At 36.7% G+C, this 15,081-nt stretch overlaps 1 protein-coding gene across 1 annotated transcript in view; it reads left to right on the top strand.

The window, feature by feature from the left end:
• Positions 1 to 15,081, top strand: part of Cand1 (Cullin-associated and neddylation-dissociated 1) — a 28,085-nt gene continuing 13,004 nt past the window's right edge. Inside the window, exons 1-9 of the mRNA XM_071675605.1 lie at positions 1 to 149; positions 1,834 to 2,003; positions 2,723 to 2,936; positions 4,862 to 5,154; positions 7,752 to 7,914; positions 8,722 to 8,871; positions 10,954 to 11,062; positions 12,125 to 12,264; positions 13,977 to 14,137. Coding sequence (XP_071531706.1) covers positions 108 to 149; positions 1,834 to 2,003; positions 2,723 to 2,936; positions 4,862 to 5,154; positions 7,752 to 7,914; positions 8,722 to 8,871; positions 10,954 to 11,062; positions 12,125 to 12,264; positions 13,977 to 14,137 — 1,442 coding nt within the window. The 5' untranslated portion in view covers positions 1 to 107. The remainder of the gene's footprint in view (positions 150 to 1,833; positions 2,004 to 2,722; positions 2,937 to 4,861; positions 5,155 to 7,751; positions 7,915 to 8,721; positions 8,872 to 10,953; positions 11,063 to 12,124; positions 12,265 to 13,976; positions 14,138 to 15,081) is intronic.

Here is a 15,081-nt window from a genome sequence, read left to right as displayed (position 1 = left end):
TGTAGTAATTGCCAACTTTGCTTGGAAATGCATGTCATCGGCATCGAGGAGGAGGTTGGACTGTGATTGAAAGACTGCAGTTATATATTTCGACATAAACCACGAAAATGGCGAGTGTTTCGTACCACATCGCCAATCTTTTAGAGAAGGTGAGCCATGGCAATATATCAAGATAACCATGGGAGATATAAGTGTTTGCTGGAGTCAGATATGAGGGCTGCCATGAACCCCCTCTGTAACTGGCTCTTTCTAGTGTCTTGTTTGTTGTTACGGGAGTAATATTTTTTTGTTACTGAAGTAAAGGCATTTGATACGAAACAGTCATGTCTGATATCCAGAAAAATATAATAACGTGGAAGGATGATTCGTAAAGAGAAGCCCATGTGAGATTAGAGAAGAGTAGTGTTTGACTGACGTGTCTTATCACATAAATAAAATAGAGGGAAATATGGTTTTGAGAAGTATCATACTCTTGTGTTTTCTGAACAGACGTAAGATTGGACACTTTTATTGAGATCACATTTTACTGCATCAGTTTAGTGACCAGATAAACACTGCTACTTATTCCTTCAAAACATATCGTGTATTGTTCCGTATATCTGCATATTTTTATTGTGTATATGGCCACATGAGTGTAAGAGTATCTTGTTGATTTGAAAGAAATTCGTATCAATGAACTAATCATACTCAGTGGAAGTGAATTGGAGTAATACTTTTTATCTAACGGATTGTAAAAGTGAGTGTGGGGAGGATTATGATGAGCATGGAAAACGAAGGTTACAGGAATAAGGGAAGTGGTAGAAGTCCTATTTAGCTTTGCATGGCTGAAAACTTCATATATTGAGTGGATTCTGTAGCACCAGTATAGTGATTAGAGAATACAGCAACAGTTCCTGCGCTTGATTTTGAACTGTATGTTTTATTAAAGTGTTGAAGGAGGCGAGAGTAGTCTTGATTGAGTACACCGAGAAAAGTCTCGATTCATATAAAGGGTAAAAGTTTATAGTACAGTTGTAAAATTTTAAATAGTACCCTTGAAATTGTCACATAGCTTTTCAAGCAGTCGAAGTTTGATTGTTCATTATTCTCGTCGAAGTATACTGGTCACACTTACACCCATGAAAATACTGCTGAATGACTGCAAAGGTACCATACTACAGACAGAGTGGCTGTGATCCCCAGTTGCACATCTGCATAATGTTGGTATTTTTCCATTTTACATTTCATCTGCTAAGTGAGGTTTTCCTTGGTTTTATCGATTTTCTTCGAGTGGTAAAGTAACTTTTATGTTAAATGACCTCACATTTCTTAGATATACATAACTGTCATTACAGTTTCAGCTGCAAGTAGAATTTTGAAAAAATTAGGTCCATATATTGAGGAGAAAATTATAGAGAGTTTTATCAGATGTTCTTGAATTTATGTTTTATGTTTAACCTCAATGAGGTCATCCATGGAGAAGTCTGGTAGATGGTGGAGTCATACAGACCCTTGTGCCAACCTCGGTTCCCACCAATTGCGAGGTCACTTGGCCCCATTCCATATTTCCTCCTGTTCTGTATACATGTATCTATTTTCCCCCTCTGTAACTAATCCTCTAAAGGTGTGGTAATACATGAAAGTCCTCAGGATGCTCATGTTTCCTCTTCCTGTTAGTGTTTCTGCTTATATTTTTTACTGGCATAACTTAGATCTTATAAGCAGACATGTAAGTTATTGTTAACATATGCTCTACTGCATTAAAAACAGATGTTGCTACATGATATGATCATGTGTAACTAAGGTATAAAACCTTGAATGACCCATTCCTCTCTTATTTTCGCTAACTTTCAGATGACAAGCACAGACAAGGATTATCGTTTTATGGCAACAAATGATTTGATGACAGAACTACAAAAAGACTCAATCAAGCTGGATGATGACTCTGAACGCAAAGTTGTCCGGATGCTGCTTAGACTATTGGAAGACAAGAATGGAGAAGTACAGAATTTGGCTGTCAAGTGGTGAGTTTTGTTGGGGTGACTCTACAAACATTTAAAGTTCCATTTCAATAGATAAGATAAAAGAGAACTCTCATGCTTAAAACAGTCCATGGAGGGTTTCAGTGTTATCCAGGTGGTACGCTATCAGACTTAAGGAACAAACTGACCCCAGAGAGAAAAGTGAGTTTTAGAGAATGTAAAACTTTCTTTCTGTGGCGGTGTCCCACATGCAGTTTTCTTGGTTTATGTCTCCCACCCTACCTTCCCCTCTCTTTCAAAAGCTTTTCTCTTAACTAACATTAACATGATCAGGATAACTTTAGTATTTTCAGAATTATGGGGTTGTCATTGTGTTCCATTATGTCTACCAGTGGGACAATAATGCCATTGTTGAGTGGAGGTCAATGATTGGCAGAAAGGTATACCCAGACCGTGCTGTGAAGGCCAGTACTGCTGAATATGTGGATAGTAAGGGGTGAGAGGCATTTCTCACCAGGAGTCAGAGAGCTTGAGGTTCCTAACTCCTGGGATCCTAATTACAGATTTCTTCAAAGCTTGCACACTTCTCCACAGAAAGAAAAAGTTTACTATTCTTTAGAACTCACCATTGTAATGAAATCGCTTTCTTCCAATTTTTGGTTTTTACATTCATTATTAGGAATAATGAAATTTTTTTTAGAAGTATATTTGTTTTCTGAAGAATACATTTGAAAATATTCATTTTTTCCCATTACTTACAGTTTGGGGCCACTAGTAAACAAAGTAAAGGAGTTCCATGTGTATTCCATTGTGGAATCACTGTGCGATCACATGGTTAGTGACCGGGAGCAGCTACGTGACATGTCTTCTTTGGCTCTCAAGACAGTTATTAATGAGCTGCCAGCATCATCAACTGCACTGGTGGCAAATATCTGCAAGAGAGTGACTGATAGATTATCAGAGGCAATAGTTAGGGTTAGTTCATAGTGCTCAGTAATTTTTGTATCTCCTTGATTACTGTTTCTAAAATATTTCTTTAGTCTTCAAAATTTAAGGTATTGCACTTAGTTTGCATTATTGTTAAGTTCAACAGAAGAGAAAATGATTTGTTCCTTAGTAAGGACACTCAAAACTGCTTCATCTTACCCTTTGTCCTAAGCATGTGTTGGGGAGTTATTCCAGGACAAAACTGAAAAAAGGGAGTACCAGAGTCCCTCATACAACAGCAGCTCTTAGAGAAGTATTTCACTATAACAACATTCAAAAACTAGGGTACCGTTCTCAGAATAACGTTAAGGTCTTGTAATGGAAGTTTATTTTTTTTTCAAGTTATATTTTTTGTTATTATTCTTGAACGCTTAAAATCCCATTCCATTCTGTCCGATTACCTATATGGTGCTTGTTGTGCAAGGTTTACCAGTGGTTTCTCTTTTTTGATTCACCTTTTGTCCTCTAAGGGATTTTGTAAATCTTTAGTTGTAGCCTTCAAAACCTCACACTGAATATATCTCCTCTAAATTTGGACTTGTGCAGCATTACACAAGTGGGAAGCAATTGTTTGTTTAAATCCAGCTCTTAGCTAATGTTTCTTCTTTTGTAACTTTTTAAATGTCACTTAAATCCCTGCACAATTTCAGAACTACAGTCCTTCCAGCCAGTAACTTGAAAATGTTGGGCATAACCGTATCATCCAATCTGTTCTGGAAACCTAGTATATTCATAAAATATGCTTCCCAAAAGTGCCTTAATTGATTCTCTTGTAAGCAACTACTTTGTATTCACAGTTAATTTATTCACCCCAGTATGGAATACTGCTTGTGTGTTTAAGGTGGATCATCCTCTACCTCTTTATTAGCTAGATTGGAATCAGAAATATGCAGTTGCTTGCTGCTTCCTATGATTGTGTTGAGACTGGCCCAAACACTGACCTATATGATGCTTCCTTCTTTCCCTGAGTAGTGATGCTTTGGCATTACTGTCCATCTTTCATCTCTCCTTCTTACTTAAACCTCACCATTAATAACCAAGTCTACAAACATCTGAGGAGCTGTGATTAATTTCTTTTATAATCTTTTTCTTATACCCTAACCCTATTTTCTTTTCACCCTAGATGGCTGTGATTGGGGCACATCTTGCCCATGAGAGACAAATAGTAGTAAAGCTGATCCCTCACATAGTCAACTATTGCATTATTATTACTCTACTGCACCCCATTCCCAATGTAATGGTGTTGATTAAGTACATAAAACCTCTGAAAATCATTCACACTCATATCCACAACTTGTGCTTTGAGGTCCAATTACAATATAAAAGAAGAGATGAATCTGAGATTGAGACAGATGGTCCTGTTGCACCTCTCCTTTTCAGTAGCCCCATCATATGTTCACAAAATCTCTACTCAACCACCATGAGCAATTATTACAGCATTCTCTGAAAAGTGTTGAAAATTTTAACACTTTTTTCCATTTTTGTATTATTTTTTAATTTTCTAAATGTTGTTCTATGTATTTTTAGATTTTTCAGTTCTTTTTTAGAGTGTGTTTAGCCCAATTTTTTTTTCTTCAGTACTGCATTTCTAGTTACCCATGAAAGTCTTTAGAGAAAGGATTTCAATTACTGGAATTTTGTTGAAGGACCAACTTTTCAGGAATATATCTAATCCTTAAGTAGGAAATACTTGTATTTACTAATAATGATTTTCAAAGCACTCTCTGTTTCATGTATTTTAGCAAAGATTTACCTTATTATGATTATATAAGCTTGAGGTATTGCAGTGGTGATAAAATCTTTCTCGTCAGAATCATTTATATGACAATAGTTTATAAGTTCTGTTTAAACTTGTCATGGCTATTCTAATAACTGGTAGATAATTGTATGATTTACTCTTATATCCTTCTCAGCAAGAAGATGTGAGTGTACAGTTGGAGGCGTTAGACATCTTAGGTGATCTTCTTGCCCGGTTTGGCTCGCTCCTCGTCTCTTTCCATCCCAATATATTAGATGCACTGCTACCGCAACTGGCCTCACCACGTCTTGCTGTTCGAAAGCGCACTATTGTAGCCCTCAGCCACTTGGTAGTATCGTGTTCACCACAGATATATGCCAGGCTTATGGACTTCCTTATTGAAGAACTAGCCAAGAACTCTTCCATGTCAACCACTAGAACATACATCCAGTGCATTGCAGCAATCAGGTATGGATTATATGTGATGTATGCTTGTATTTGAAATGATTGATAAAAGGTTCTTGGTCAGGGAAATGGATAAGTACTTTTTTCTTTGCATCAGTTAAATGCAGTACCTGGGTGGATTTGAATGAAAAGTCTTATTAACTGTAGTTAAAAAACCTGCTAATTGAATTATTGTTAACAGGATTTCTCTTCCAAGTGTTGAATGTTTAGAAACCTGTAAATGTTTGCTAGGCAGACAAGTTAGTCACTAAATAAGTTGATGGTAGCCACATCATTGTTAAAACTTATTATTACTTACAGATATGTATGGGTAATGTACGATGTATTGTCTCGTATATTTCACATAAGCTTTGTTTGTCATGCTTTCATTAAAGCTTTTATATTTGTATACAACAGCAGTCTTCATTATTCTTGTACTTTTAAACTTTGAATATTGTTTATTACCTATATTGCCTATATTGTGCTACCTCGCAAACGCGGGAGACAGCGGAAGAAAAAAAAAAAAAAAACCTATATTGTCACATTCTTCCTGCACTTGGTTGTTAGCTGTGTCAGATTTTATCATAATATAACTTTGATAGCAGGGTAGCAGTTTTGTCTCAGAATTGGTTGTCTCTACTCAAGATTTTTGAGAGTCTAATTCTGTGGAATTTATGTGGAAAAACGATGCTTGTCAGTATATAGTCGTCACTCTGTGTTCATCGTAATGTTGATTATTGTCATGCTTTTTAATCTGGTAGGCATAATGTATGAGTTACTTAGATCCTTCTCAGAAGAAGATATGAGTTACGTTGGAGGCGTTGAAATTAGTGTCTTGCATGCAGGTTTGCTCGCCTGGTTAAGCATGTTAGTGCCAGATCGAAATGATTCAGTGATGTAGTTGGGCAGTGGCTGTACTCACTGGCCTCACTAATTTGTGTTGAGAGGGATTGTAGGCGCAATTGGTAGTATCGGTTCCACAAGAGTAATCAGGTATGTTGGTGAGGAGCTGGGAAGTAGCAGACTTTGTTCCTGTAAACTACAGCGCATACATCCAGTGCTTGCAGCAATCAGTATGATTAGTGTGATGTTGGTAATGTGTTGATGAGAAAAGGTTTTGGTAGGAAATGGAATAAGACTATTTATCTTTGTCAGTTAAGAGTAGTCAATGGTGGATTGGATGAAGTTTTAACTGTAGTTAAAAAACGGGCTAATTGAAGTTTTGTTATCAGGAGTGGATTCTGTCCAAGTGACAGATGGAACCGTGAAAGTGTTTGGTAGGGGAGCAATAATTATGTGAGCTTGAGGAGCACATATTGTTAACAACTATTATTCGAAAGCAAATGGGTTGTTAAGAATGTTTCCTACATAGTTGTCAATTAGCTTTGTTTGGTCATGCTTTATTAAAGTTTTATTGTATAGGCAGCAGTCTTCTTGATTTGTATTTGGAAATTTGTTGTATTGTTTGATCAGTAATATGCTATAGTTAGAGAATTCGGAAAAACGGGAGACAGCGGAGAAAAAAAAAAGAGGTTTTTGTAATTTTGCATGCATGGTGTGTTAGTGGATGAGATTTAAATGAGATAATTTGTAGCAGGTAGCAGTTTGAGTCTCAGAATGGGTTGACCAAATTTTTGGAGGTAAAGATTGGTGGAAAATTTATGTGTGAAACGCATGACTGTCAGTGAGATAGCGTCAGCCTGTGTAGAGGTAATGGTGTTGTATGCATGGATTGAGTGTTTGAGTTTTAATCCAGTTCCTGAAATAGTCTTTAGGCATATAGGTGATATTAATTGTTGTTGTTGTTTTCAATTTTCATAATGATTTTTAGTTTACATTTACAAGAATTTTCTTGGTAATGGTTTTGATTTAGTAATTCTTCATCTGAGATGTTGCAGTTTGGTATTTATACCAGTTTTAACTCATACCTCTCTTATGGTAATTCATAATTAGCTTTGGTCAGCCAGACCAGTTATACACCCATATACATAAAGGCACACGAATGTAAAGCTCCCTTTACAAATAGTACCAGTAGGTAATTAATTACACATGCATATGTGTAGTGGTTAGCATTACTGACCATGAGTCAATACGGGCCTGCATGCGTTGGAATCCAAGGCACAGCAGTCACCCTGCACTTAAGCCAGTCTTTCATCCAGGTCATCTTGAGTGCTGCAAGTGGGCTAGAAAGTAAGAAATATTTTGAAAGTATTAACAAATATTAAACCCAAGTTAGATCATACATCATCAGTTTGGTCATTTTGAATACAGAGAATTACAAATGAAAATTAGAATGGGCACTTCATCTAACAATAAAGGGTTACTAGGTTTATTTGATAAGGAAATCATTGGCTGTTTACATAATACAAGCCACATTATTCTCTTTTGTATTATAATCTGAGACATTAGCATATTTTGTCTGCCAGATGTGATATGAGGAAGTGTGGTTTAGATATGTGTTTTCATAAGTTATGTAAAATTGCTGCTGCTTAAAAAGATTTAATCATCTTTTGAATTATATTAGTAATTCCATTATTTAGTAGTTGATTGAGAACATGAGATGATTTACTGTGAAATGGTTCACAAGTTACAGTTAAAGGCACTGCTGTTATTGATTACAGCCGTCAAGCAGGTCACAGATTTGGTGAATACTTAGAACGTGTGATGCCCCTGATTGTCCAATATGTAGCTGTGGATGATGATGAACTACGAGAATACTGCATTTCTGCTTGTGAGGCCTTCACATTGCGCTGCCCTAAGGAGATCACCCACCACCTACCAACAGTATGTATGTGGCACATGCCACTATAGAGTTTTTTTTTCTTTCTTTTTTACTATGTACATTTCTCTGAATGTTTAGGGCTTTCTTTGTATCCTTATATTAGCACTTTCTGGGAATGGATTTAATACTTTAAGTTAAGAAGTACCTGTATGTATTTTGTTATATTTATTATTTTATACATTTAAACTTGATTCAGGGCAGACTCTTCACAGAAAATAGTAACTTGGTATTGGCTAAAAATAGTGTCCCCCTTTTACTATTGAAATTTATCTTTAAGTTTAACAAATTTGCTCATGCTTTATGTTTAACAGATATGCCTCTGCTACTTTTTCCAGGAATGCTAGTCTAATTTAGTGTAATTGAAGCCCATCTGTGGCTGGTCACTTATGACGGGAACTTTTTTTGTTGATTCTGTTATTGGATTAAAAGTACTCAAATGCAAGTCGTATTTGTGTCTGGTTTTTCCATTTTTCAGAGAGATTGAACCCTCTTGTGGTTCCAAGTTTACTTTATCTTTTGATTTTTTAGTCAAGTGTATATTTTCCTCCCCAAAAAGATGTAATGTTGACCATGCCTACCATAAACTATGTATTGAAGCTTCCTAAGTCAGGAAGTCTCAAAGAAACTTTGGTTTATTAACTTTAGGTTTACTGTTTCCAATCTGATATTCTGTTTATTACTACTGCAGCCAAGATTGTTCAAAATAACTGCTGTGAACAGTAGAAATTCTGAAACCAAAGTTTGCTAATCATGAGAAAAGTTGAAATCACAGAAATGTAGACTGATTGTTATTGCTTTTGCTATTTCAGATTGTAGAAATGTGCTTGAAATATATCACACATGATCCTAACTATAATTACGATGATTATGAAGATGATGAAGGGCATATGGACATGGATGAAGATGATGATGGTGAAGAAGATGATGAATATTCTGATGATGATGACATGTCCTGGAAGGTAAGGTATTTTCTTGTTATATCATTTCATATCATTTGAGCTGTCGGGGCCTGAACATGCAGGAGTATGAAAGGCATGCAAGGAATTGAGTGAATTGGAACAATGTGGCATACTGGGGTCGACTTAATGTCATTGGATTGAACCAGGGCATGTGAAGCGTCTGGGGTAAACCATGAAAAGTTTTGCGGGGCCTGGATGTGGAAAGGGAGCTGTGGTTTCGGTGCATTATACATGACAGCTAGAGACTGAGTGTGAATGAATGTGACCTTTGTTGTCTTTTCCTAGCGCTACCTCATGCACGTGCGGGGGAGGGAGTTGTCATTTCATTTGTAGAGAGGTGGCGACGGGAATGAATAAAGACAGCAAGTATGAATTATGTACATGTGTATATATGTATATGTCTGTGTATGTATATATATGTATACGTTGAAAGGTATAGGTATGTATATGTGGATGTGTATGTATATACATGTGTATGTGGGTGGGTTGGGCCATTCTTTCGTCTGTTTCCTTGCACTACCTCTTACATGGGACACAGCGACAAAGTATTATAGAAAATGATAATCAATTCAGTCCACTTCATTATATCCCATACATACCACTCAACCTCATGAATGTTCAGGCCATGATATCCCAAATCCTTCTTCCCTCCATCCTTCCATCTCTATGTTGGTCTTTACCCGGGGAATTGACAACAAAGGAAGTGTGCAAGATGTTAATTTAACAATGCAAATGAGTATTTTGCTCAAATGCAAGGAAAAATCAAATGAAGTGTTTAACCACCATGATGATAATACAGTCACAGATACTGCAAAACCAGAAAATGATATAAGTAGAGCATTTGATGAGCTAAGAGAGGATCCCATCTCTGAGACCAGATGAAATTCCAGCCATTTTCGTAAAGGAAGACAAAAAGAAAAAACTTCTGAAACTAGTTATGTTACTGATGAAACAGTCTAGACAAAAGGAAAACTGCAGACATCCTCTTACTCATCTGTCTCCATTCATCCTCTCTGTGTGTCTGAACCATTTCAGCTTATTATGTTCAGGTCTTTCTATCATCCTGTGTTTACTGTCACACCTCTCTCTTGCACAGTCATTTCTTACATGATCAACCTTCCTCACACCACTGCAAGATTTTCGTTTCTGATACATCTATTCTCTTCTTTCCTTTTGCATTTAAGTTCCATGATGTGCATCAGTACAACACTGTCAGACTTACCCATCATTTTCATATGCCTAGGACCTTATTGTTTTTCCCACCCTTTGACTTGCTTCATGAAGCCCTTATGGGGAAATCCATCGTTGCATCCACTATCAGGTACCTGAAGTACTGCATTTTCTCCAGGTACTCCCCATTCAGACTTAAATTGAAACTTTCCAGTCTTAAGCACTTGCTGTAGCTCATTGCTCTTTTGTTCATGTTTGTTGTCAACATTTTCATTTCACACACTCCCTGACTCAGTCACCATCTTGTAGATCATCTCTGTAGTTTGCTTCTTGAGCCATGCATTTATCTTTTATATTCTCTATGCATTATATACATTTTATTTTTCTTGTTTGCTGTTACTCATGTTAGCAAAGCAAAGTCAGAACAGACAAGGAATGGTCTCATTCACTCATTCAGTCTCTAGCTGTCATGCTAAAAGGAAGTGAAATATGAAACAAAGACATTAATTTTAGTATAAATTGTCTTTTTTAAAGGAACTTCCTTGAAGTCTGTTATATGTAAAGTGTTAAGCATGTGATTATTTCTTTTGGGATTTGATGAAAGAAAATGTTTGTTCATATTAGAATACACATGAAGATATTAGATGAAAATTAATCCCTATATATATATTGTGGGAGCGGGGGGCTGGAAATCCTCCCCTCACGTTTTTTTTTTTTTTTTTTTTTTTTTTTTTTTTTTTTTTTTCTTCCAAAAGAAGGAACAGAGAAGGGGGTCAGGTGAGGATATTCCCTCAAAGGCCCAGTCCTCTGTTCTTAACGCTACCTCGCTATCGCGGGAAATGGCGAATAGTATGAAAGAAAGAAATATATTGTGAAACAAACCCTGAGCTATGGAATTGCTTGTTTACCCAGGTACGACGTGCATCAGCAAAGTGTCTTGAGGCTGTAATCTCAACTAGACATGAGATGTTGATCGAGTTTTACAAAACAGTATCTCCTCAACTTATTAACAGGTTTAAAGGTAAGTCCTTTGTTTGTTTTTTGCTTAGAGATCAACCTATATGTAAAGATTTTGTACACTTGTACTTCGAATGCAGAAAGTATCTTAAGTTACTGTAATATATAACAAAGAAGCATCATTACAGCATGTGAAAGTTTCTTTTGATAGTTTTATTTCTGTGCACCTTTACTTCTCCTAGTGAATTGAGCTAGCATCAGGAACAAATGAACATGTGTTTATTTGTTCAAAACCAGGCTCCAACCACCTCACGTGCCCTGGTTCAGCCCATTGACCTCATGTCACCCCTTGTATATCACTGTGCTCTATTTCCTTTTATTTCCTCCATGTTTAGGCCCCAAGCCTTCAAAGAATCTTCCATTCCATCCTTCCACCCCTCATTGGAATCCTACTTTTTTGTTACCCTCATGTGTGACATGTATACCATCTGAATGTTTCTTTATTTCAAGGACAGGAAGTAAGTATTATTTAGGACATTTGTAGATTTAGAGACATGATGGCAAATTCTAGTAGCCTGAATGATGGAGATAGGAGTGTTGGCTGCCTTTGGTGAGCATTGAACACTGAGTCTGTTTTAGTGATATTTGTTGCTTATAGTTGGTGTTGTTTTGACCCCTTGTTGTTCTTAATTTTGCCCATCATTAAGTAATGATAAATTTTTTATTGTCAGTTGCTGCTTTTAGTGAGGTATTGTCTCTTTAGCACAAAGGTCTTTTCATGACAGTTAAGTTTCTCACCTAAAAATAGAGTGATTATTTTGTCAGTTGGTTAGTCAGCCCAAAATTAGATTCATAACGACTTGTCAGATGTATGCTTTGTTCCCATGTTTGAAAACAAAAGGAAAAAGTGAATGATCCAATCAAAGACGTATAAGTGTGTTGAGCGTCCATGATAAGGCTGTTCATAGAATTGATGATTGTTAGGGTTGTGTTGTGCACAGAACAGTGATTTAAGGAGTAATGTTGATTCAGAATGGGTAGAGGTTGTATGGAACAAGTGTTTGTTATGAACAGTTTATTTGAAAGTACACATATATGTATTCATTTTTAACTGAACATCCCACAGAGCGGGAAGAAAATGTTAAGGTTGACATTTTCCATGCTTATATGGCACTACTGAGACAGACCCGTCCCTCGCTCAGCCTCAGTATAGACCCAGATGCCATGGAGCAGGAAGAGGGCACTATTTCTATGCTAAAGCAACAGGTGAGAAGTTACCTTCATGCCATTTTGATTACCATTTCACTGTTAGCTGAATGAAGTACAACCACCTGAATACCTTACTCAGTTATCATATGAATATCAACTCCTTTTGCACAATTACAGATGAGTGGAGTACTTTCATAGTATTTTTTTAAGTCCTCATCTATGCATGTTATGAATTTGAAGAATGGAACTAGTCAAATAGTACTTTCATATCAGTATTCCACTGAGATGGTCTTTTAGCATTATATATATATTTCTTTCCTATGCCAGTTTGTCCCATGAAGAGTTGAGATTTTTGGATATTTTGAGGGGTTACAATTTAAGCATTTGGGAGCTATCCTGTATCAGTTTAGTTGTACAGGAGAGATAAGGGAGAGAGCAGTACAGGGTAGAAGAGTCATGGGATCCCTTATAAGAGTAATGAAGGGTAGTGGTGTAAGTATGGAAGTGAAGAAAGGATTGAGGAACAGCATTACCCACCTGACCCTGGCCTATGCATCCAAAACATGGACACAGATTGAGTCACAGAGGTCAAGACACAGGCTGTGGAAATGAGCTGTTTGAGACGATGTGGTATGACTGGATGGATTGAAAAAAGAAATAAGGGGTTGTGGGAGAGATTTGGTATGACAGGGAATGCAAACTTCATGAATTGTAGAGTGGGTGAAACATAATACTTTGAGGTGGTTTAGGCATGTGGAAAGAATATAAGGTGGGGAGTTTACAAGGACAGCATGATAGTATTATTGAAGGGGGAGCATGATAGTATTATTGAGGGGGGAGTATGATAGTATTATTGAGGGGGTAGCATGATAGCATTATTGAGGGGGTTAGTGTGAGAGAAAGACGACTGGTGAATGGGGGAACAGAGTGTAAGGTTCTGAAGGGAGAGAAATGGAGGAATAATGAGTTGAATGGTGTATGTGAGGGAGACATGTAAGCATAGAGATAAGTGGAGACTGTTTTGCCATTGCCACCCCTCCAGTGGGAGTTCGTGGAGGGACTTGGCATTGGAGGTATAGGTACATAGATAGATAGAACTTTCAGACTCCTTGTCTTAGCGTTGGAATAGCATAAATATACTTCATTTGTCATTATCCACCAACCACTGATGGTGGCAGCTTGCTCATTTTGGGCCCACTTTCAACCAATAAGAGTGTCCCACACCAGTGATATTACCATTCCACTTCCTCAAGAGGTTTGAGCCACCCAGCAGCTCTTGAATTCTTTATGTTGCATGTAGACTGGATAGTTTGTCTGTTTTCTTCCCTTCTTTTTCACCCTTCTGTGGTTCAGTACCTTTCTGTAGTTTTTTTTAAGGATGTTGTGTATTTTAGATGTACTGTGGTCAGAACTATAGGATATACTTATTTGTTTATGCTTATTGATATGGATATATGGTGTTACTGGACTGTGCCTGCTAGAGGTTCGACTACAAGTGAAAAGTCACCTTTGGCAAGGCTGTATCATTGGCAGTGCAGTCTCTTTAAAGGACTTCTCTCTCCAAAGGAGTCTGTGTTTTCTTGCTTTTGCAAGTAACTCAGTCTTGGGCTAAAGGAGCTTTTTTTTTTCTTTCTTTCTTTCTTTTTTTTGTGACTTACTGACGCAGATGAATGACTTTTAAGTTGCTCTTCAAGTTTAACTGGTGGTCATAAAAGTGATCATTTTTCTGTAGGAATTAAATTCTACAACTCTTTCATATCTTTTTTAAGGTACCAGCACTGGTCAAGTCCGTACATAGACAAATGAAGGAAAAAAGTATCAAAACCCGCCAAGGTTGTTTTGCACTTTTAACAGAACTAGTGCAAGTATACCCTGGGGCCCTAACACACCACATCCCAGCACTCATCCCTGGTATTCAGTTCTCTCTTGGGTGAGTATGCTGAGGAAGGAATCATGAGCAGACTGATAAGGCATTGGCATTTATATCTTTATCAATTGAAATATAACAAGGATGTTTGTAAGTGTAATTTTGTTTTGTCTTCACACTTCAGGAACCTATTCTAACACACACATTAGTGCCACAGTAAAGAAAATTAAAATTTAAAGATACTAAGAGTTAAAAAACAGTGGACGAATAGGAAAAGAGATTGGAAGAAAAAGGCAGCGAAGTAGTGGAACAATTAGAAGGAAAAAGATAAGTAGTACTAACATAGAAGTAATGGAGGTACATAGAAAAAACAAATATTTATTTGAAGAAAAAAGTTCAAAGCATAATATGTAAAGAAATGTACTATTTGTTTACATGAACGAAGTTAAGAATAAAAATGAGGTATTGGACCTTGTAAAGAAGTAAACGGTTATGTTTAGGGTTAAGGACAATTAGATCAAGGAAACAATGACATTATGAGGTATTATGGCATACAAGTAGTGATTATGGTTTAATCTTGTTTCCCATTCATGCAATCACATGTGAACTATGCCAAGATATTTTGATTCCCACAGAATATTTAACCTCGATTTGGTTGTGAATGCTCTATTTTAGTTTGAATTTTTTCCTTTTATGTCCTGTGTTACATCATATTCTGTATATCGCCTGTATTTTAGGAAGACGTTGCATATGTTGACAAGTATAGCAGGGAACTGTACTGTAATGTCACAATGCATCCAATATTATGTTAAGTCTGTTAACTTAAATATATGATAGATTATGGTACTACAAATGAAACTGAAATGTGTTTATTTGTACATTCTCTATTTAAACAAAAACCACTTCTTTTTCTTGTTTGTACACTTTTCTTTGCAACACAGGAGTTATAGAAGACCCTTTTCCATAGTGTTGGTGAGAACACTGATAGTGATAGGAGCACTAAACAC

Source organism: Panulirus ornatus, chromosome 21 (genome assembly GCF_036320965.1).
Source record: "Panulirus ornatus isolate Po-2019 chromosome 21, ASM3632096v1, whole genome shotgun sequence".
NCBI classification, from domain to species: domain Eukaryota; kingdom Metazoa; phylum Arthropoda; class Malacostraca; order Decapoda; family Palinuridae; genus Panulirus; species Panulirus ornatus.
The sequence above is the reverse complement of the archived record's forward strand: the minus strand, read 5'-3'. Positions and strand labels throughout refer to the sequence as shown.